The sequence below is a fragment of the Ostrea edulis genome, chromosome 7 (genome assembly GCF_947568905.1).
Source record: "Ostrea edulis chromosome 7, xbOstEdul1.1, whole genome shotgun sequence".
NCBI classification, from domain to species: domain Eukaryota; kingdom Metazoa; phylum Mollusca; class Bivalvia; order Ostreida; family Ostreidae; genus Ostrea; species Ostrea edulis.
Genome location: NC_079170.1, coordinates 67,685,037 through 67,707,928, shown reverse-complemented (window position 1 = coordinate 67,707,928; position 22,892 = coordinate 67,685,037). Strand labels below are relative to the sequence as shown.

Below are 22,892 nucleotides of genomic sequence, written 5' to 3'. Positions count from 1 at the left end.
TCTCCGAACTCATAACTCAGTCCCGTACTCATAACTCAGTCCCCGTACTCATAACTCAGTCTCCGTACTCATAACTCAGTCCCCGTACTCATGACTCAGTCCCCGTACTCATAACTCAGTCTCCGTACTCATAACTCAGTCCCCGTACTCATGACTCAGTCCGCGTACTCATAACTCAGTCCCCGTACTCTGGACTCAGTCCCCGTACTCATAACTCAGTCTCCGTACTCATAACTCAGTCCCCGTACTCATAACTCAGTCTCCGTACTCATAACTCAGTCCCCGTACTCATAACTCAGTCCCCGTACTCATAACTCAGTCTCCGTACTCATAACTCAGTCCCCGTACTCATAACTCAGTCCCCGTACTCATGACTCAGTCCCCGTACTCATAACTCAGTCCCCGTACTCATAACTCAGTCCCCGTACTCTGGACTCAGTCCCCGTACTCATAACTCAGTCCCTGTACTCATAACTCAGTCCCCGTACTCTGGACTCAGTCCCCGTACTCTGGACTCAGTCCCCGTACTCATAACTCAGTCCCCGTACTCATAACTCAGTCCCCGTACTCATACCTCAGTCCCTGTACTCATAACTCAGTCCCCGTACTCTGGACTCAGTCCCCGTACTCATGACTCAGTCCCCGTACTCATAACTCAGTCCCCGTACTCTGGACTCAGTCCCCGTACTCTGGACTCAGTCCCCGTACTCATAACTCAGTCCCCGTACTCATAACTCAGTCCCCGTTCTCATAACTCAGTCCCCGTACTCATAACTCAGTCCCCGTACTCATAACTCAGTCCCCGTACTCATAACTCAGTCCCCGTACTCATGACTCAGTCCCCGTACTCATAACTCAGTCCCCGTACTCAGGACTCAGTCCCCGTACTCTGGACTCAGTCCCCGTACTCTGGACTCAGTCCCCGTACTCATAACTCAGTCCCTGTACTCATAACTCAGTCTCCGTACTCATACCTCAGTCCGCGTACTCATAACTCAGTCCCCGTACTCATAACTCAGTCCCCGTACTCATAACTCAGTCCCCGTACTCTGGACTCAGTCCCCGTACTCATAACTCAGTCCCCGTACTCTGGACTCAGTCCCCGTACTCATGACTCAGTCCCCGTACTCTGGACTCAGTTCCCGTACTCATGACTCAGTCCCCGTACTCATGACTCAGTCCCTGTACTCATAACTCAGTCCCCGTACTCATAACTCAGTCCCCGTACTCTGGACTCAGTCCCCGTACTCATAACTCAGTCCCCGTACTCATAACTCAGTCCCCGTACTCATGACTCAGTCCCCGTACTCATAACTCAGTCCCCGTACTCATGACTCAGTCCCTGTACTCATAACTCAGTCCCCGTACTCATGACTCAGTCCCCGTACTCATAACTCAGTCCCCGTACTCATAACTCAGTCCCCGTACTCATAACTCAGTCCCCGTACTCTGGACTCAGTCCCCGTACTCATAACTCAGTCCCCGTACTCATAACTCAGTCCCCGTACTCATAACTCAGTCTCCGTACTCATAACTCAGTCCCCGTACTCATAACTCAGTCCCCGTACTCATGACTCAGTCCCCGTACTCATAACTCAGTCCCCGTACTCATAACTCAGTCCCCGTACTCTGGACTCAGTCCCCGTACTCATAACTCAGTCCCTGTACTCATAACTCAGTCCCCGTACTCTGGACTCAGTCCCCGTACTCTGGACTCAGTCCCCGTACTCATAACTCAGTCCCCGTACTCATAACTCAGTCCCCGTACTCATACCTCAGTCCCTGTACTCATAACTCAGTCCCCGTACTCTGGACTCAGTCCCCGTACTCATGACTCAGTCCCCGTACTCATAACTCAGTCCCCGTACTCTGGACTCAGTCCCCGTACTCTGGACTCAGTCCCCGTACTCATAACTCAGTCCCCGTACTCATAACTCAGTCCCCGTTCTCATAACTCAGTCCCCGTACTCATAACTCAGTCCCCGTACTCATAACTCAGTCCCCGTACTCATAACTCAGTCCCCGTACTCATGACTCAGTCCCCGTACTCATAACTCAGTCCCCGTACTCAGGACTCAGTCCCCGTACTCTGGACTCAGTCCCCGTACTCTGGACTCAGTCCCCGTACTCATAACTCAGTCCCTGTACTCATAACTCAGTCTCCGTACTCATACCTCAGTCCGCGTACTCATAACTCAGTCCCCGTACTCATAACTCAGTCCCCGTACTCATAACTCAGTCCCCGTACTCTGGACTCAGTCCCCGTACTCATAACTCAGTCCCCGTACTCTGGACTCAGTCCCCGTACTCATGACTCAGTCCCCGTACTCTGGACTCAGTTCCCGTACTCATGACTCAGTCCCCGTACTCATGACTCAGTCCCTGTACTCATAACTCAGTCCCCGTACTCATAACTCAGTCCCCGTACTCTGGACTCAGTCCCCGTACTCATAACTCAGTCCCCGTACTCATAACTCAGTCCCCGTACTCATGACTCAGTCCCCGTACTCATAACTCAGTCCCCGTACTCATGACTCAGTCCCTGTACTCATAACTCAGTCCCCGTACTCATGACTCAGTCCCCGTACTCATAACTCAGTCCCCGTACTCATAACTCAGTCCCCGTACTCATAACTCAGTCCCCGTACTCTGGACTCAGTCCCCGTACTCATAACTCAGTCCCCGTACTCATAACTCAGTCCCCGTACTCATGACTCAGTCCCCGTACTCATAACTCAGTCCCCGTACTCATGACTCAGTCCCTGTACTCATACCTCAGTCCCCGTACTCATAACTCAGTCCCCGTACTCTGGACTCAGTCCCCGTACTCATAACTCAGTCCCTGTACTCATAACTCAGTCCCCGTACTCTGGACTCAGTCCCCGTACTCATAACTCAGTCCCTGTACTCATAACTCAGTCCCCGTACTCATGACTCAGTCCCCGTACTCATAACTCAGTCCCCGTACTCTGGACTCAGTCCCCGTACTCATGACTCAGTCCCCGTACTCATAACTCAGTCCCCGTACTCTGGACTCAGTCCCCGTACTCTGGACTCAGTCCCCGTACTCATAACTCAGTCCCTGTACTCATAACTCAGTCCCCGTACTCTGGACTCAGTCCCCGTACTCATAACTCAGTCCCTGTACTCATAACTCAGTCCCCGTACTCAGGACTCAGTCCCCGTACTCATAACTCAATCCCCGTACTCATAACTCAATCCCCGTACTCATAACTCAGTTCCCGTACTCATAACTCAGTCCCCGTACTCATAACTCAGTCCCCGTACTCATGACTCAGTCCCTGTACTCATAACTCAGTCCCCGTACTCTGGACTCATAACCTGAGAATTCCTTTAATAAGAAAATAAATAAATGTAAAAAAAAAAAAAAAAAAAAAAAAAAAAAGGCAATTGAATGAAATTATTAAACATCGGCCTACCAGTGCAAAAGGCTCTGAAGCCCTATAATGAAGTTCATCTCGGGTGGAATAAAAGCGCTATTGATTTCTTGAACTTGTATATGGGGGCATTTAAATGACTGAAAGTAGTCGAGGGTTTCCATTTAAGTGAGAGAAATTCTTCCTGCTTCGTTTGATTGTTTCCACGAATATTTTCTTCCGCATTTCCCCTGAGTTGCATTGTTTAACCCTTTCTCTACCGGCACATTTTAGAGGTTTTTAAAGATTAAATGACAATATTTTTACATCGAATAAAATCTGCATGTATCACGATTTGGGATAGGCATATGACATATAATTTTGTTAGGAATTGGACAGGAAATAATTTCTTATAAAGTTTGCCAAGGTATCCCATGACCTCAAAGAGATCTACGGGGTCAAAGGTCATATATGTGCACATTTTTGCGATTTTTTTTCTCTCTGAAATATATATATATTACGACCCCTCTCACTAAATTAGAGTCAAAAATAGGAAATTTTAAATGTATGAGCTGATGTGCCTTTGAAAATACTACAAATGCATCACAATCGAATTAATCAATTTTATTGACAAACAAATATTTTTGGTTGCTAAGTAACAACACTCGTAGTACAATTTTGACCATAATTTGCCTTTGTACATACATTTGATACAATTTAAACACAATTACATTGAATGATGATTAGTAAATGTCACATTATTTTAAAAATATAATCTTTAAATAAATCTTAATCATTTTAAAAGGTTTTTAACAAAATATATGAAGAAAATTAAGGTCAAAGGTCATAAAATGGAAACTTTGTACTTTATATACATTGTACATATCCATCATTTTCTAATAATATGATGTTTTGCCATTCTATTATGTTCCACTAAATAGAATAAATATTGCAACAGTAAAACAAAGATCTTTATTGTTAATCTAAAATAATTAAATTTTTTGCATTCAAATATATTTGGTTGCTAAGCAACAGAAGTTACAGCACCTTATCAAATGTTATCAAAAAGTACTACCCGTTTTTCTTCTGCAAGTTCAACGTATATACGAATGTTCAAGTACTTACTTTCAATCACTAGATTTAAATGTACTTGCATCATATTTAACAAAAATGTTCTTATATTCAACCTCTTAAAACTTATTTCTAGACAGCATTCCTGATACACTGTACTGGGTTGTTCCGATAGGGGCATGCATTGACCAATATCTGTCTATCGACTGGAACTTCACAGCAAACATGTATAAGATAATGCACAAAAATCTGGAAAAAAAGAATTTCTTAATACTTAGCCCTAAATACTAATGTATTGTCAGAGCTTTTGAATGCTCAATTGGCTCTGTAAATGTTTTCTATAGTCAAGGCCCTCTGAAAATTACTAGTATGCATTAATTATTTATGCAATTTTATCAGAGGTAATTGTAGTACACATCTAATAAATGTGTTAGATGCACAGCAAGATTAATTTTGGTAAAGATAATCTTTTTATTATGCATTTTATTATTCGTTTTAAACTGAAAATCACTGTCACAATATCGGTACTTTAAAACTAGTATCACCTGTACAATTCCTCTTCAGTGAGAGGATGCGAACTTCCTTGGGAAGCATAATGACAATCCTTCCCCCTAGAGATGACCATCTCAGCATAATGGTTGGTGGCAATACAGATGGAGAAAACCAAATCTTCTGTCAAAAACAGCTTCCTAAAATCTGCAGTTCTCTGAATAATCGGGTCCCATATCTGAAAGGAAATTGCAAATAAATCAGTATTGGCCACCATACCTTTTTTGTCAGTATTTAGAAAACTTGTCATACCTTATAATTAGAAACAGAACAATGATTTTCCATTTTTTTGTCTCTTTTTGTATGTATGTGATACCTAGTAATGCAGTAAAAAAAAAAACCCAGTAAAACACGCTTTTCAGTGTATCATGACGCCATGATTCCATTTGTGAATGTATTATCTGGATTTATTTATTATTATTTATTGTTAACCAAAGGTATACAGATTTAACCCTATATTCAACCTCTCAGAGTCATACCAACTGAATGTCAGGTTGTCATTCTGAATGAAATGCCACAGTTCTTGGATCAGGTGTTCCTGTGTCCTTCACATCAGCATCCTTCCATCACATGCCTGGATTTGCCAGCAGACTGTCACTAGCGGACGATACCTGGGAACTTCCCACTAAATATTGGGATGTCAATACCCTTTTTAAAGATGAAAAGAAATTACAATTAAGAATTGTTGGTTTATGTTTTAAAGCAAAATATAAGTTCCATGGTAGTACGGGACAGTTTCGCACTTAAGTTCAGCTCAAATTTATTTAAAGATAGAGATGTCCTGTATTTGAAGTGACATTTGGTAGGGTATTGCGTACGTACATGTGTTAGAAATGATGGAATAATTTATTATACATTGCAAGTGTAGCAGAGTGGTAATGAAAAAAAAGATATGCATGATGTAGGTGTCAGCATTATGCCTAGCATATACATTGGGGGGGGGGGGGGGGGGGGGGGGGGGGGGGGGTTACTGAAGAAATTCAGGTTAAAACCTACAGGGTCCAGCAAAAATACTGCAACTCTGAGGGAAAGTATGTGACCCTAGATATAAAAGTAGAATTGAATTGGTTCTTCGTGGTACACAGTGTCTAAATCCCCTTGCATGATACTCAGATGGGGGTGTGGATTTAGTCGAAATTAGAGAAAATCTAGGCAAGATCATAGCCCATGGCATACCAGTACCAGCATGTATGGATCACATGTAATTTATGGTCATAAGCTAATCAGTGTATATAAAATACATGCATTTGGATAAAAGAGAAATCTATATGATTTTTCATTAGCCTGTCATAATCAGACTTTGATGTTACGTACCCCCACCCCCACCCCCATTTCGGCCCAAACACACATTTCGTTTATATTTCTGTTACAATATGAAAAAAATAATTCAAATTATGATAATAAATTCTATCATTACAATGACGTAATATGTGTTTTCCTAACAGGTTGTGTTTTCTTTTCATAGAAAGATAATTTTTAATAAACATGGAAAAATTCTGGAAAATAGCCCTCTCACCAGCGGCCAAGAATGCCCAGTCTGATTAAAACCACACCATCCCCCTTCTCATTGTACACTAAATCCACCCACTTCTTACACTCGCACGTCAGGTAAGGAGAGAATTCTGGGGGGAAAAAAAAAGGGGGGGGGGTAATCAGACGGATTAATGCCGGACCAGGACAGAATAAATGCTCTTAATAAACAATTGGGTGTTATTCACTTGGTTTAGATATCATAAAATATAAATATTTTCTTTCATGAAACGACAAATTAGGGCATCAAATCGCGTTGATTAATCGTGAATTTTTCATAACATAACAAAACTGCAATTTTTTTTTCTGGTCGGCCTATGTGGCTACATCAACTTACATGTACATGTTTATACTGAATGCATGATCGTTTGGGTTATCCTGCAAAAGGAATGCCAGGGCATCTTCTTCTGACATCAGGTCGTTTTAAAGATGTAAAATACAAGCCTTCGCTGTGACAGTGAAGCTGTGTTGTTTTCGTTGAAACGGAAACACGTGTGTTCCCCGTGCACACTTTCAGAAAACCCCGCGGGACCCGCGATCCTGATCACGGAAAAATAAAACTATAGTATGCGAACTTCTTTTTAGTTTTATTTGTTTGGCAGGGGGGGGGGGGGGGAATTATTACTATTCCGAACAAATATAACGTTTATATCTGAAATTGAAGTATTTTATTTATCTTTTTTTTTTTTTAAATGCATTCATTATTTCTAAGTTACATTTTAATTTCTGAGGTACAGGGTGGTGAGTAGGAATGTTATTTTTGAAATCATCACAATTAAATCATATCAAGTTTGTGAAATTAAATTCAGCATGCTTTAAATTAATTTACTCTGCCGATATAACATTCTCAGTAGGTGTTTTAATTGTCTTATGAAGTTACATGTAGGTTGTGTAACTGTTACATACCAATATTCGTTTTATGCTTTAAAAAAAAGCAGAGAATACCTGGCTGATTATTTCATACACATGTGTATATTGTTTTAGTGTATCAAAAGGTACTGAATTTACTAAAAGAGGACAATTCAAATTTTATAGTTTTCACCACTTTATTGTGCGACGCGCGTCGATCGCTTTTAGCGACGACGTTTTGTCGCTAATTTTAAAGAAAACCGCGCAGCATGTCCCAATTTCATTTTATCGTAATATAAAAACTACCGAGAATTATAACACGAATAAGGGCCCATCAAAATGGAAATTTCCTCTACTTTTACAGGCTGTATTTACTTTTCCCTATTTCCATACATAAATATAGGTGAGACGCCGATATGTTTAAACATTGAGAAATAAAATCCTAAGAAAACGTACATGTGCAAAAAATTGCTAATTTCTTATAGCTTTGCCAGGCATTAAAAATAATTTTTATATCTTCTGAAAGCAGGGAATATATGCTTTTCAAAAATATAAAAAATATTGAATTCATAAGGAAAATTTAAAAATCATATCGAGGGGAAAATGACCTTGCGAAAAAGCGTTGCGTCATATTTAGACGAAGCCATCTTTCACTTTAAATGCTTTCTTTAATTTAATAGCTTTACTTGCTTTATTGATTTTTACATAGTCAAAAAATAGAGGAAATTTCCAAAAATATGATATATAGATCATATATCTTATGACCGTAGTTTCAAAGATTTAGAGGCACTCCTTTTGCGTTGCCCTGTTTTTACGCGCCACCGGTCAAATTGGTAGAGAAGGGGTTAAATTAATAGACTTTACCCCAAACTACACTTTAATAAACAGAGTTCAAACCCAGGCATATGTGTCACACATCAGTCAATGGTACAGTTATGCTATACAATCATTTATGAATCACTTAATATTTATTGTGTTGATGAAATTACGGTAACTTTGGCTGAACAATTCGTTTGATTTCTGCATAAGGAAAATCTTAATTTGATTTCATGATGTGTATTGATACGTTGTATAAATAAGAAAACAAAATCATGTTTTATTGTTCAAATGATAAGAAATAAATCTATCATGTTTTCGCTGGGTGGAGGAATACCAGGGAGGGGGGGGGGGGAGTTTGCATCATGCGTTCATATCCAATGTTTTTGCCTTTGATATTCCAACAAGTTGTACCGATAGCTATTTCCTCATGAAAGCGCAGTAGTTGTCCACATTGCGTGTGTGGCTCTTGGTAAATATAGCATATCTATTTTAACGACTGGGGATTTCGACAGAGATGAAAAAACAAAAACAAATATATGAAATAAAAATACACGAGGGTATATAAATTGCATACTTTCCATTAGCGATTATTTCAAAAATGGAATTCACTCGTTAATTGTACCTTGTTTAGATGACAGATTTAATACTATACTCAGATGACCCTCAACATATACTTATCACTCCTCGCTCACAGCCGGACAAATCAAGCACCGGTAAAGAAAAGCAACACACGTTTATCGGACACCTGTTCCCCGTCCCCCGCTATCAGACAGTTTCACCCCGTCCCCCGCTATCGGACAGCTCCACACCGTCCCCCACTATCGGATAGCTCCACTCCGCCCCCCGCTATCGGACAGCTCACCCCCTCCCCCGCTATGGGACAGCTCCACCCTGTCTCCCGCTGCGTATCTAAAAACCCAGGTAACACAAAACAATTTCACATCATTTCATCTCGATGCTGCAAGGAGGTCGTCTCTGAATCTTTCCGCATCGTTGCGCATGTGCATTGTTTGTAACGTATAGATACCGCAACTTGAGAGGATGCAATGCATATCAACATAACAAGAGAGAGAGAGAGAGAGAGAGAGAGAGAGAGAGAGAGAGAGAGAGAGAGAGAGAGAGAACGTGTAGACTGATGTCCGATTAAAACAAATGTTGATATAGATTTTCTGCACTAGTGTGTTTTATAGTAGTATATGTTTGGTTTACACAGATTTTCTACACTAAGTGGGGCCTCCGTGGCCGAGTGGTTAGAGCATCGCACTCAAAATCACACGACCTCTCACCTCTGTCGGCGCGGGTTCAAATCCCGCTCGCGCCAGTAAGTGAGAAAGTTTCCCAGTTTATTTTCGAAAGGTCGGTGGTCTCTTCCTAGGTACATTGTATCTGATTTCTCTCTTCCACCAATAAAAACTGGGCGCCACCAGATAACTGTAAATTGTTGAGTGTGGCGGAAAACATCAATGTTGTTGTTGGAATATGTTGTTCATTTGTCAGAGTTTAATTATCAGTGACTTATGCTAATATATATATATATATATATATATATATATATATACACAGATAACTCAGTCATTCTACTACTGTTCACTACTCAACAAACAGTTAGATTGTAAATATGCCTGATAATTTCAATCATATTTATGAACCGCCCGTTACTATTCTTTTGTCATCATAGATATCTGATGTAAAATAAGTCAATCCAAGACATGATTTAGTCATTTGTCAAACACGGTATTCATTGATGTTAATTCTTAGGTCGTATCCGCATCGATATACCTTTTAATGCGGTATAAGATTTCCAATGCCACCAGAACGGGTATTGTCCACCAGACACAGCGGACCCGGCGTACAGACCGTTCAGGTTGGAGTGAGCACATCCCTTGTACCACCAGGCTCCGTGTCTCTCTACCGCACAGTTATAAACAATGGAATCATCGTTATCCTCATCATGTGTACTGAACTTATATCCATTGTGCCTGTCCAAACTGTCACCTACAACAGAGTATTGATAACTGTTATAAACATCAACTGTCTCCTATAACAGAGTAGAGATTAATGTTATAAACATCAACTTTCCCCTACAACAGAGTACTGATAACTCTTATAAACATCAAATGTCTCCTACAACAGGGTATTAATAACTTTTATAAACATCAACTGTCTCCTACAACAGAGTATTGATAGCTGTTATAAACATCAACTGTCTCCTACAACAGAGTATTGATAACTGTTATAAACATCAACTTTCTCTTACAACAGAGTTTTGATAACTGTTATAAACATCAACTTTCTCCTACAACAGAGCACTGATAACTGTTATAAACATCAACTGTCTCCTACAACAGAGTATGTATAACTGTTATAAACATCAACTGTCTCCTACAACAGAGTATTGATAACTGTTATAAACATCAACTGTCTCCTACAACAGAGCATTGATAACTGTTATAAACATCAACTGTCTCCTACAACAGAGTATTGATAAGTGTTATAAACATCAACTGTCTCCTACAACAGAATATTGATAACTGTTATAAACATCAACTGTCTCCTACAACAGAATATTGATAACTGTTATAAACATCAACTATCTCCTACAACAGAGTATTGATAACTGTTATAAACATCAACTGTCTTCGACAACAGAGTATTGATATCTGTTATAAACATCAACTGTCTCCTACAACAGAGTTTTGATAACTGTTATAAACATCAACTGTCTCCTACAACAGAGTATGTATAACTGTTATAAACATCAACTGTCTCCTACAACAGAGTATTCATAACTGTTATAAACATCAATTGTCTCCTACAACAGAGTATTTATAACTGATATAAACATCAACTGTCTCTTACAACAGAGTATTGATAACTGTTATAAACATCAACTCTCTCCTACAACAAAGTGTTGATAACTGTTATAAACATCAACTCTCTCGTACAACAGAGTATTGATAACTGTTATAAACATCAACTCTCTTCTACAACAGAGTATTAATAACTGTTATAAACATCAACTGTCTCCTACAACAAAGTATTGATAACTGTTATAAACATCAACTTTCTCCTACAACAGAGTATTGATAACTGTTATAAACATCAACTGTCTCCTACAACAGGGTATTGATAACTGTTATAAACATCAACTGTCTACTAAAACAGAGTATTGATAACTGTTATAAACATCAACTCTCTCCTACAACAGAGTATTGATAACTGTTATAAACATCAACTGTCTCCTACAAAAGGGTATTGACTACTGTTATAAACATCAACTGTCTGCTACAACAGAGTATTGATAACTGTTATAAACATCAACTCTCTCCTACAACAAAGTGTTGATAACTGTTATAAACATCAACTCTCTCGTACAACAGAGTATTGATAACAGCTATAAACATCAACTCTCTCCTACAACAGAGTATTGATAACTGTTATAAACATCAACTTTCACCTACAACAGAGTATTGATAACTGTTATAAACATCAACTCTCTCCTACAACAAAGTGTTGATAACTGTTATAAACATCAACTCTCTCGTACAACAGAGTATTGATAACAGCTATAAACATCAACTCTCTCCTACAACAGAGTATTGATAACTGTTATAAACATCAACTTTCACCTACAACAGAGTATTGATAACTGTTATAAACATCAACTCTCTCCTACAACAGAGTATTGATAACTGTTATAAACATCAACTCTCTCCTACAACAAAGTATTGATAACTGTTATAAACATCAACTTTCTCCTACAACAGAGTATTGATAACTGTTATATACATCAACTTTCTCCTACAACAGAGTATTGATTACTGTTATAAACATTAAATGTCTCCTACAACACGATATTGATAACTTTTATAAACATCAACTGTCTCCTACAACAGAGTATGTATAACTGTTATAAACATCAACTGTCTCCTACAACAGGATATTGATAACTTTTATAAACATCAACTGTCTCCTACAACAGAGTATTGATAACTGTTATAAACATCAACTGTCTCCTTCAACAGGGTATTGATTACTGTTATATACATCAACTTTCTCCTACAACAGAGTATTGATAACTGTTATAAACATCAACTGTCTCCTTCAACAGGGTATTGATTACTGTTATATACATCAACTTTCTCCTACAACAGAGTATTGATAACTGTTATAAACATCAACTGTCTCCTACAACAGAGTATTGATAATTGTTATAAACATCAACCCTCTCCTACAACAGAGTATTGATAACTGTTATAAACATCAACTGTCTCCTTCAACAGGGTATTGATTACTGTTATATACATCAACTTTCTCCTACAACAGAGTATTGATAACTGTTATAAACATCAACTGTCTCCTTCAACAGGGTATTGATTACTGTTATAAACATCAACTCTCTCCTACAACAAAGTATTGATAACTGTTATAAACATCAACTTTCTCCTACAACAGAGTATTGATAACTGTTATATACATCAACTTTCTCCTACAACAGAGTATTGATTACTGTTATAAACATTAAATGTCTCCTACAACACGATATTGATAACTTTTATAAACATCAACTGTCTCCTACAACAGAGTATTGATAACTGTTATAAACATCAACTGTCTCCTTCAACAGGGTATTGATTACTGTTATATACATCAACTTTCTCCTACAACAGAGTATTGATAACTGTTATAAACATCAACTGTCTCCTACAACAGAGTATTGATAACTGTTTTAAACATCAACTGTCTCCTACAACAGAGTATTGATAACTGTTATAAACATCAACTGTCTCCTTCAACAGGGTATTGATTACTGTTATATACATCAACTTTCTCCTACAACAGAGTATTGATAACTGTTATAAACATCAACTGTCTCCTTCAACAGGGTATTGATTACTGTTATATACATCAACTTTCTCCTACAACAGAGTATTGATAACTGTTATAAACATCAACTGTCTCCTACAACAGAGTATTGATAATTGTTATAAACATCAACCCTCTCCTACAACAGAGTATTGATAACTGTTATAAACATCAACTTTCACCTACAACAGAGTATTGATAACTGTTATAAACATCAACTCTCTCCTACAACAGAGTATTGATAACTGTTATAAACATCAACTGTCTCCTACAACAGAGTATTGATAACTGTTATAAACATCAACTTTCTCCTACAACAGAGTATTGATAACTGTTATAAACATCAACTATCTCCTACAACAGAGTATTGATTACTGTTATATACATCAACTTTCTCCTACAACAGAGTATTGATTACTGTTATAAACATTAAATGTCTCCTACAACACGATATTGATAACTTTTATAAACATCAACTGTCTCCTACAACAGAGTATGTATAACTGTTATAAACATCAACTGTCTCCTACAACAGGATATTGATAACTTTTATAAACATCAACTGTTTCCTACAACAGAGTATTGATAACTGTTTTAAACATCAACTGTCTCCTACAACAGAGTATTGATAACTGTTATAAACATCAACTGTCTTCTACAACAGAGTATTCATAACTATTATAAACATCAACTTTCTTCTACAACGGAGTATGGATAACTGTTATAAACATCAACTGTCTCCTACAACAGAGTATGGATAACTGTTATAAACATCAACTGTCTCCTACAACAGAGTATTGATAACTGTTATAAACATCAACTGTCTCCTTCAACAGAGTATGGATAACTGTTATAAACATCAACTGTGTCCTTCAACAGAGTATTCATAACTATCATAAACATTAACTGTCTCCTACAACAGAGTATTGATAACTGTTTTAAACATCAACTGTCTCCTACAACAGAGTATTCATAACTATCATAAACATTAACTGTCTCCTACAACAGAGTATTGATAACTGTTATAAACATCAACTGTCTCCTACAACAGAGTATTGATAACTATTATAAACATCAATTGTCTCCTACAACAGAGTATTGATTACTGTTATAAACATCAACTGTCTCCTACAACAGAGTATTGATTACTGTTATAAACATGAATAATGGCAATCTATCAAACTCTTTAACATTACATTTTGATCATATCTATTCTCATGTTCTCGAGGCTTATATTCATATTATTGATTACGTTGTTCAACATTTTGTTGTGGAACATCGAGTTTATCATAAAGTTCACAACGTTTGATTTCAATCCAAAAAGCTAAAATCCTATTGCCAAGGATCCAGGGTCCAGTATAGCTCTGTTTTAACTAGAAATCCTAAATCGTAGAGGGGGGGGGGGCACGGATTCAACATTTAATTCACAAGTTTAATCGATAATTTCAGCCTTACGATTCAGATACCATAGAAAGACAAAGTCGGCAAAGCAACTATCTAATGCTGTAAATTTCGCATGTCATAATACATAATAATACACAGACCACTTGATCAAGATAACGACAATAAAGAAAATGTACCCTGCCAAAAAGAAATGTTATCTTATCCCCCCTGCCACGTACTGGGATGAATTAAAGCTCAGCAGACATATTCACGAAATGTTCCGAAGATATGTCGTAAGATATAACCGGCCTGCCTAATTGAAGACCTACAAGGAATTGAAGATCTACGAAAGATACAGGCTATTTATATCAAAACTAATATGATTTGCTCATGAAGCATGTCTGAAATATCTTATATAACAACAACATTTGATAAAAATAATTTTTAAAGTTTTAAAGCTGGGTAGGTGGAACTGGGTTTTTTTCTTCGACCTAGCACAAGAACGGTAACTCGTATAAATGTCACACTTTCAAATCAGCTGTCCAATTCAAAATCATTTCTTGTATATTTTCTTTGTTAAAAAATCAGAAAAGTGTTTCAACATTGTAAATTAAAAGGTAAAAGAAATGATTAACAATTGAATAGATATATATTTACGCGAGTTATCGCTCTTGCGTTAGGTCGTCTTATGAGATTCTCCATACCGATCTTTAAGTAACTTTAGAAAAGCATATATATATATATATATATATATATATATATATATATATATATATATATATAACTCTCTAAACCATAGCCAGTAAACACGCTTTACAACGAAACCACCATCATTTGTATCACTCAGTACAACAGTGTATCACTCTTGTCACCAATGTAGTTTATCGATACTTGTCGTTTTTGCGTGTTATTTGTTTATGTAATATATGTCTCTTGATAAAGACGCGGGTTGCGTCGAAAATTTGAGTTTTAAATAACCAACAGTGGCATGGCCTTTTCAGTGCTTTTATAAATTTCTTTACTGGCCTTGTATCTTCTCAGATACGACACTTTAAGAAAATCAAGACTTGTTTGCATTGTTTAAAAATCTACTGCCGAGAGCCCACAGGGCGAAAGCGCTATAAATAAAAAATTGAGTACTGAATTTTATTTTTGATTTTATTCTCCCGCGATACCAAGAAAAGAGAATTTATTAAATATATATATATATATATATATATATATATATATATATATATATATATATATATATATAAGCACTAAAGTTCCACGTAAAGTCAATGATCAACAAATAAGAGAGGCCACTAGATCATTCTTCCGCCGACTACGGCTTAAGGAACATTTCTCCCGCAAGGACTCCAAAGATACGAGTGCTTCCCCATCCCAAGATGCTATTGACATTTTAGAGAAGCATCCTTTCTACAGACCCAAAAGCACTTGGGAACCACCTCCTGGCAAATGTGGAGCTTTGGAGTCTTACATCGAGGCGGTCGAGGAAGAAATAAACAAAATCCTTTTAAAGCCGGATTAAACCCGAAAAAATCTCGGCAAAGACGAAAGGTTGGCATTGCAAACATTAAAAAATCGGAATGATATTGACATTAAAAAGGCAGACAGGGGTTCTACTGTTGTTGTCATGGACAAAGAAAAGTACCTAAACGACGCTCATAGACAGTTCTCAGACGAACACTTTTATAAAAAGTTACAGTTTGACCCCCCACCGAAGAGTTCTCTACCAAGATCACCGAAACCCTCCAGCAAATGTACAACAAGGGCGAGATCGGTGACAATGTTTTGGGGGCGCTTTGCCCTAACAACTGTAGACCAGGACTATTCTATCTACTGCCTAAAATTCACAAAAAAAGACTTGCCAGGCCGTCCTATAGTCAGCGCCATCGGACATCCCACGGAGAAAATCTCTGAATTCATTGATTTACATCTCCGTCAGCACGTGGAAGATTTACCACCATACTTGAAGGACACCACTGATTACCTTAATAAAACACCCTCATCGGGCCTGCCAGACCATACCCTCCTTGTGACCATGGATGTTACTTCACTTTACACTAACATTCCACATGACGAGGGTATTGAGGCATGTAGAGAGGTTTGGAACAATAGGGTAATTAAATGTCCTTCAACTGAATCATTCATTCAGCTTCTTGAACATATCCTCAAGTTCAATAACTTCATGTTCAATAGTGAACACTACCTGCAAATAAGTGGCACAACTATGGGAATAAAAATGGCACCATCGTATGTCAACATCTTTATGGGGAGACTGGAACGTAGACTTCTACATTATTCACCAGTTAAACCCCTCAGTTGGCTACGTTTTATTGATGACATTGAGATGAAGTGGGTTAACGGTCGTGAAAGACTGGACGATTTTATCGAGATGGCAAACTCTTTCCATAATTCCACCAAGTCTACTGTGGAAATTTCCACCTCAAATAACACTTTTCTGGATACCACAGCCACATTTAGAAACGGGGAAATTGAGTTTAATCTCCACACCAAACCCACTCACTCTCATTTATACCTTATGCCATCAAGTTGTCATCCACCCCACACTTCCAAAGGTGTACCTAAGGGTTTGGCTACGCGAATCCGCCGCATCTGTTCCACTCCTACTATTTTCCAAGAACAAGGAACAATCCTCAATACTCATCTCACTAACAGAGGATATGATCCTTGCAAGGTACAATCCGCGATTGATGAGATGGCACTACAGGACCGACAGTCCCTCCTCCAGTATAAAGAAAAACCTCAGAATGACAGGGTTCCATTGATCACTACGTATCATCCCGCCCTCAAGAACATCAACGGTATTCTGAAGAAACACCTGCCCATTCTGCATGCCAACAAACGAATGGCTGGTGTTTTTAAGGAACCACCAATGGCATCCTTCAGACGTCCCAGAAACCTGAAGGACATGATAGTATGGACCAAACAGGATGACCCTTTACCCAATGGAGGTTACAAAATATGCTCAGACCTCAGATGTCAATTATGCAAATATATCTCAGACACTGAGGGTTTTAGCAGTTCTGTCATGGGTCGCAGTTATAAAATATTGGGAAACTTTTCCTGCAAAACCAATAACTGCATCTATCTCATCAGTTGCGATGTCTGCCAGAAGCAGTACATAGGAGAAACAACAGACCTTCTCAGACGAGTCAACAACCACCGGTCCTCCATCAGAACCAAAAAAGATTTGCCAGTAGCAACACATTTCAATGGCAATAACCACCGATGGGAGGACATGACAGTAGTGGTTATTGATCATGACCCTAGTTGGTCAGATACCGAAAGAAAGCAGAAGGAAAAATTCTGGATGCACAGGTTGAAGTCATTTGAACCGCATGGTATCAACAAACCTACTGACTTCACTAGGATGAATACGGGCTAAACCCTTACTAGATTTTAAGCTTCATCTAGACCTACTCGTTTGATCATGTCCCGAACAGTGGTACTATGACCATTGTTGAACACAGTTTTTTTCTTTTCAATTCTGTTTACAATCAGCCCATCCCTTCTAATTACATTGAACTTCATAACCGATTGCTTTCATGTAAAACCCATTTATCAGTTTCCGTGATTTTATGTTTTTTGCCGATCTACCCTAGACATGATCAGTACGGGAATGTCTGATGTTGATTCAATTTCCTGGGCTGCTTATTCTTTGTTTTTGTTTGGAGTTGGTCCATTTTGTTAACTTATTCAAACTTGTTGTTTACATTATCTTTCTCTCAAACTTTGTTCATTTCTTACTTCGTTTACATAACTTATTTTCATTTATTTATTATTTTTTTGTATTTGTTACTTATTATTATCTTTATAAATTATGCATGGTTAAAATAGAATCTCTCTGGGTACGAGTTAACTTTACTATTTGTGAACGTAATTGGGTTAACTCGTTCCACTTGAGATTAATTAAGTTTATTGTTTTTCTTTTCGGACATTTTGGATCGGGTCTTTGGACGAATAAGGCATGTCCTAATTCGCTCCACTTTTAACATTGATTGGCAAGCCTAAAGACCAAAAACATGTAGTCTGCGTTGTAAATACGTTTGTAGATTAGTGTAGTTGTAGTGCTATATGTATTTATATGTAGTTTTTGTTATAATGCTGTGTTGATATTGACCACATTATATAATTGTTTTCGTTTGTCCTGAAGAAGGGACGGGTCGTCCCGAAAATTTGACAATCTCGTTGTTCGTGTCGTTGGTCATTTTAGTGCTTTGTATATATATATATATATATATATATATATATATATATATATATATTTATATTTATACGCAAAACATTTAATGATGTACTTGATTTAGCGGATGCTGATTTCCGCGGAAGGCGCTAAATAAAATACAGAGTTAAATGCAATACATTTACAGTATCTCCATTATTACACTCCGTTCAAATAAATCATTTCAGCTTAATTCCCCCTCTTTAACAATACTAAAGTTAACGCTAACACGTCGCCTTTCTCCATTTTAGTCCACTATTCTCAATGTCCTTCGTAAGAATTGGTGACATGCGCACTACATGTAAATGACCTTCGTGAAAAATTGTTAAAAGTTTTGAACTTTTTACTGTTATAAATGTGCGCCTGCGCGTCGAATGGCTGTATGATAGTGTGATGTGTAAAATTTCGTTACGTTTGTACGATGAAATACTGGAATTTGCTGTTGTTTCCTTATCTTACACAAGTACTTCATGTCGCGAAATGCCTCGTGGACATCAAACGCAATATTGCGGATCCGATAGTGGTCAGTGAATCAAGAATTTTATCAATTGATTGATTGATTGCACATAGTTTAGCGTCCCTCTCGTGAATCTTTCACTCACATGGAGACATCACCATTGCCGTTGAAGGACTGCAGAATTTAGGCCTATGTTCGGCGCTCATGGCTTTTGAGCAAGAATGGGTATTTATCTTGTCACTCCTGCTGTGGGGCCTCGGTTTTTGCGGTCTCATCCGAAAGACCACCCCCATTTAATAATCTTTTACAACAAGCAAGGGGTACTGAAAAACTATTCTAACCCGGATTCCCATGGGACTCAAGAATTTTAACATGCATTTCAGCGATATAAGAATTAAAGCAAATAATTTTACTTTGTTTGTGGTGCTTTTCGCGAAATTACGCGATAAATGCCTCGCCTAAGTTTTGGAATTTACAGTATTTATTGAATGAATTTTTTTTATGTTTACGACTGTTGTTTAAGCTCTGTGAAAATAAGAAATTTAAAGTGATATTTTTACAGTGTAAAAATAACTTGGATTACTTTTGAAATGTTCATCGACGTATCTCTCCTAATCAGCAACATGACAAAATCACTTTTTACAATAACTCTTCAAAAAGATAACTTTTAAGAAATCGAAATGGAAAACAACAATAAATGATTGATTGGTTGTTTGTTTGTTTGTTTTATGTCCCGTCGGGAATGTTTCACTCATACTGAGACGTCACCAGCTTTAGGTTACGTACCACAAATTTAGACCTATGCTTAGCGCTCAGGGCCGTAGCAGTGAGGGTTCTTTAATTAACGCCTGCCGTGACGCGAGACCTCCGTTTTAAGGTCACATCCGAAAGACCCGTGATTCTCACTTCTAAATGCCGATGGTTTGTTGAAGAGCAATCACGTCCTATGTTAACGTCTTAGGCATGACGCGGCCATGGCATAGGCGGGGTTCAAACTCACATGTCGAACGCTCTACCAGTGAGCCACTGCGGATAATTATTAACATTTACAAACATGTTGGAATGAAATTACTAAAAGAAACATATACCAAAATTATAAACAGGCACAACATTTTGAAATAAAGTAATTGTTAAAACAAATATTTGTAATGAAATTCATAAGCAATGGATCCTTTACCAAAACTGAAAATCATGACCCAAGGGTTCATGGTCTATGTACAAGGATGCAGCTAAGTTGATCATATATTAGGATTCATAATTTGAAAATGTTAAGATATTTAACAGTGATAAATCTAAAAAAAAATATCAAAGAATATTCTCTGCTTTGCATCAACGAAACAAAATACCTGCATAATTAGTGGACATTGAAATTGTAAAATTCCTAGATTCAGAGTTCAGATACCAGGGTGAGGCTAAATTGGTCATATATCTCATGTAATTTAAAGTGCCCCGGAAGTCATGGGTGCAAAAACGGTAAATTGGTTCAGAAATACATTTGAAAATATAAGAATAAAATATTATGATCGTGCGTGCATTCAATACCGAGGTATTCCCCGTCAAAGTTAGCTGTTTTTGCACCTGCCCGAAACCAATCAACTGAACTTCCGGTTTTACTATATTTAGCCATAATGACGTGTGACGTCACAACCCATCAGTCTCAAACAGGCCAGTATGGCAAATGCGAGCGATACCTCCGTTTCTGTGGACGAAATCGACCTCCACATATCATTTGCAGCGTCTTCCTTTAAAGATTATCGTAACGAGGACGTACAGGACATCGTCCCTTACCAATAAGAGTCAGTTGCAATGGATTCCGATTATTTCGACGAGATAAATGGGGAAAATGCTGAACGTGAACAACTTGAACATCGTCTCGGAAGCACGGAATGGTAAGGCGCCGTTAGACTGTTTGTTTATAAAATAAATTTTGGGAAATACGAAATTGATCAATCATTTTTAACTGTACATCATTCTTTAATTACTTTAATGATAAAATTACAGATGTCTAATCACCATATTACGCCTGTCCGCGTTGTATTCACAGGAATCTGTCATTTTGTCTGTAATAACAATGTTAGTGGTCGCACTGGTGTGTACCATACCACCCCTTAGTAATTAGGGAGTGATATGGTATATACCCTTAATTATCAATAGGCCTACTATTATTACAGACAAAATTAGTTGTTCCCGTGGTGTATTTTCGCTCATTACTTCATTGGGAAAGAGCTAAAAAATAACATTGATTTTTCTATCCTCTCATGTGACAACCCCTTTATACAGTTATATTTGTAATTACAATTTTTCTAAGAATTTTTAAAAATTATCATCTAGAGGAGAATTGTCTTATCTTTTCCCCATTATTGAGTTCTCTATTCTTTCACAAATTCACATGGTTTACAAATCATTTCAGGTGTCAATGTGGATTCTATTTCCATATGTCAGCTGCCAATGAAAGTGTATGCTGCACCGAATTGCCAAGGGTTGATGAGAAGAGGGGAGTCATTCAACAAGAAACTGGCCTGCTTCATTGAACACCCTGGGTTTTCATCAGTGTGTTTAGACGTGCATGAGGTCGAGATGGCATAATACCAATACTGATCCCAGTATGGAGAAATGAGGGCAACAATTGAAGAGCAAGTCAATTATTTTATTGATTTAATCAATACAAAATTCACATGACTATTGGGTCCGATTGCTAGTTTATCATTACATTAGTGAATAATTCCAAACATTTCTTGGTATTACAAGCACAACAGACACACAACATACAGGCAATTTGTTTGATGGTGTTAATGATACCTACGGCACAAGGTGCGAGTCCCTCTACCCTCATGTGTTGTGACGGAATTCCTTTGCCTATGAGGAGTATCAAGGATGCAATGCACCTGAGTGATGGTATGATTTAGTTGAAGCAACTTTTTTTTAAACAAATGTGCAATTCATACATGATGCATACAAAAAAATTCAAGCACAACATTCTAACAGAAATGGTCAAAAAATAATACATTTATGAACATAATGGTAGTAAAAAATATCATAATTATAAATAAATACTGGCAAAACAGAATACTACAAAGTTTCTAGAAAGCATCAGCTACACAAACAATATTTTAAATAAAATGTTTCTGCACCCAGGAACGGGACGAGGACCATGCTTTCATGTTCCCATTTAAAAAAAAGTTTTATCATTTTTAACTCTTACAACTATTATATATACTAAGCTAATACTACATATACTATGTTAATATTTCATTTTATAAATTATTTGCAAAAATACACTGTTGCATGCAAGACCAAACAAATTGTTACCCAACGGTCAGACCCTATATCATGGTTGTTCCCAGTCTTGTTTTATTTGTAAAAAAAAAAAAAAAAAATAACAAAATTTGTTTTCACCACCTACTACTCTATATGACTTTGGTTCAGATTTAAACAAAACCAAAGATAAAGGTGTTTCACATTTTTAAACAAGATTAAAATAGAGCACATCTGTATGACCAACATATTTTTATCTGCTTTGCTAGAATGTCCAAAATGGCTAGTATTACGTTTTGTTCACATTCACACGGATGTCTCCTTCCGACTGAACCTCGATGTAAAATGTAGAACCGCTTCTTCTTTATCAGGATGGAAAAAATCATTGCACAGTGGAGGTGGTTGAGCTGGCAATGAGCATGGTAATGGTTCTGATGACCCTTGAAAGACCAAATAAGTCTCCTTCATCAGGACTGATGGGCTGGAA

At 37.7% G+C, this 22,892-nt stretch overlaps 1 protein-coding gene across 5 annotated transcripts in view; it reads right to left on the bottom strand.

The window, feature by feature from the left end:
- Nucleotides 1-3,989: 3,989 nt before the first annotated feature.
- Nucleotides 3,990-22,892, bottom strand: part of LOC125656825 (angiopoietin-related protein 7-like) — a 33,951-nt gene continuing 15,048 nt past the window's right edge. For 3 of the 5 annotated variants that reach the window (XM_056145161.1, XM_056145160.1, XM_056145162.1), the window contains one exon: nucleotides 21,783-22,886. Coding sequence is in view for 2 of the 5 variants with exons in the window: in XM_048887410.2 (XP_048743367.2) it covers nucleotides 9,943-10,190 (248 nt within the window). In the remaining 3 variants the exon portion in view is untranslated. Of the gene's footprint in view, nucleotides 4,698-4,993; nucleotides 5,176-7,250; nucleotides 10,191-21,782; nucleotides 22,887-22,892 lie in introns of those variants that run through there. The other 2 variants (XM_056145159.1, XM_048887410.2) reach the window with 2 other exon arrangements.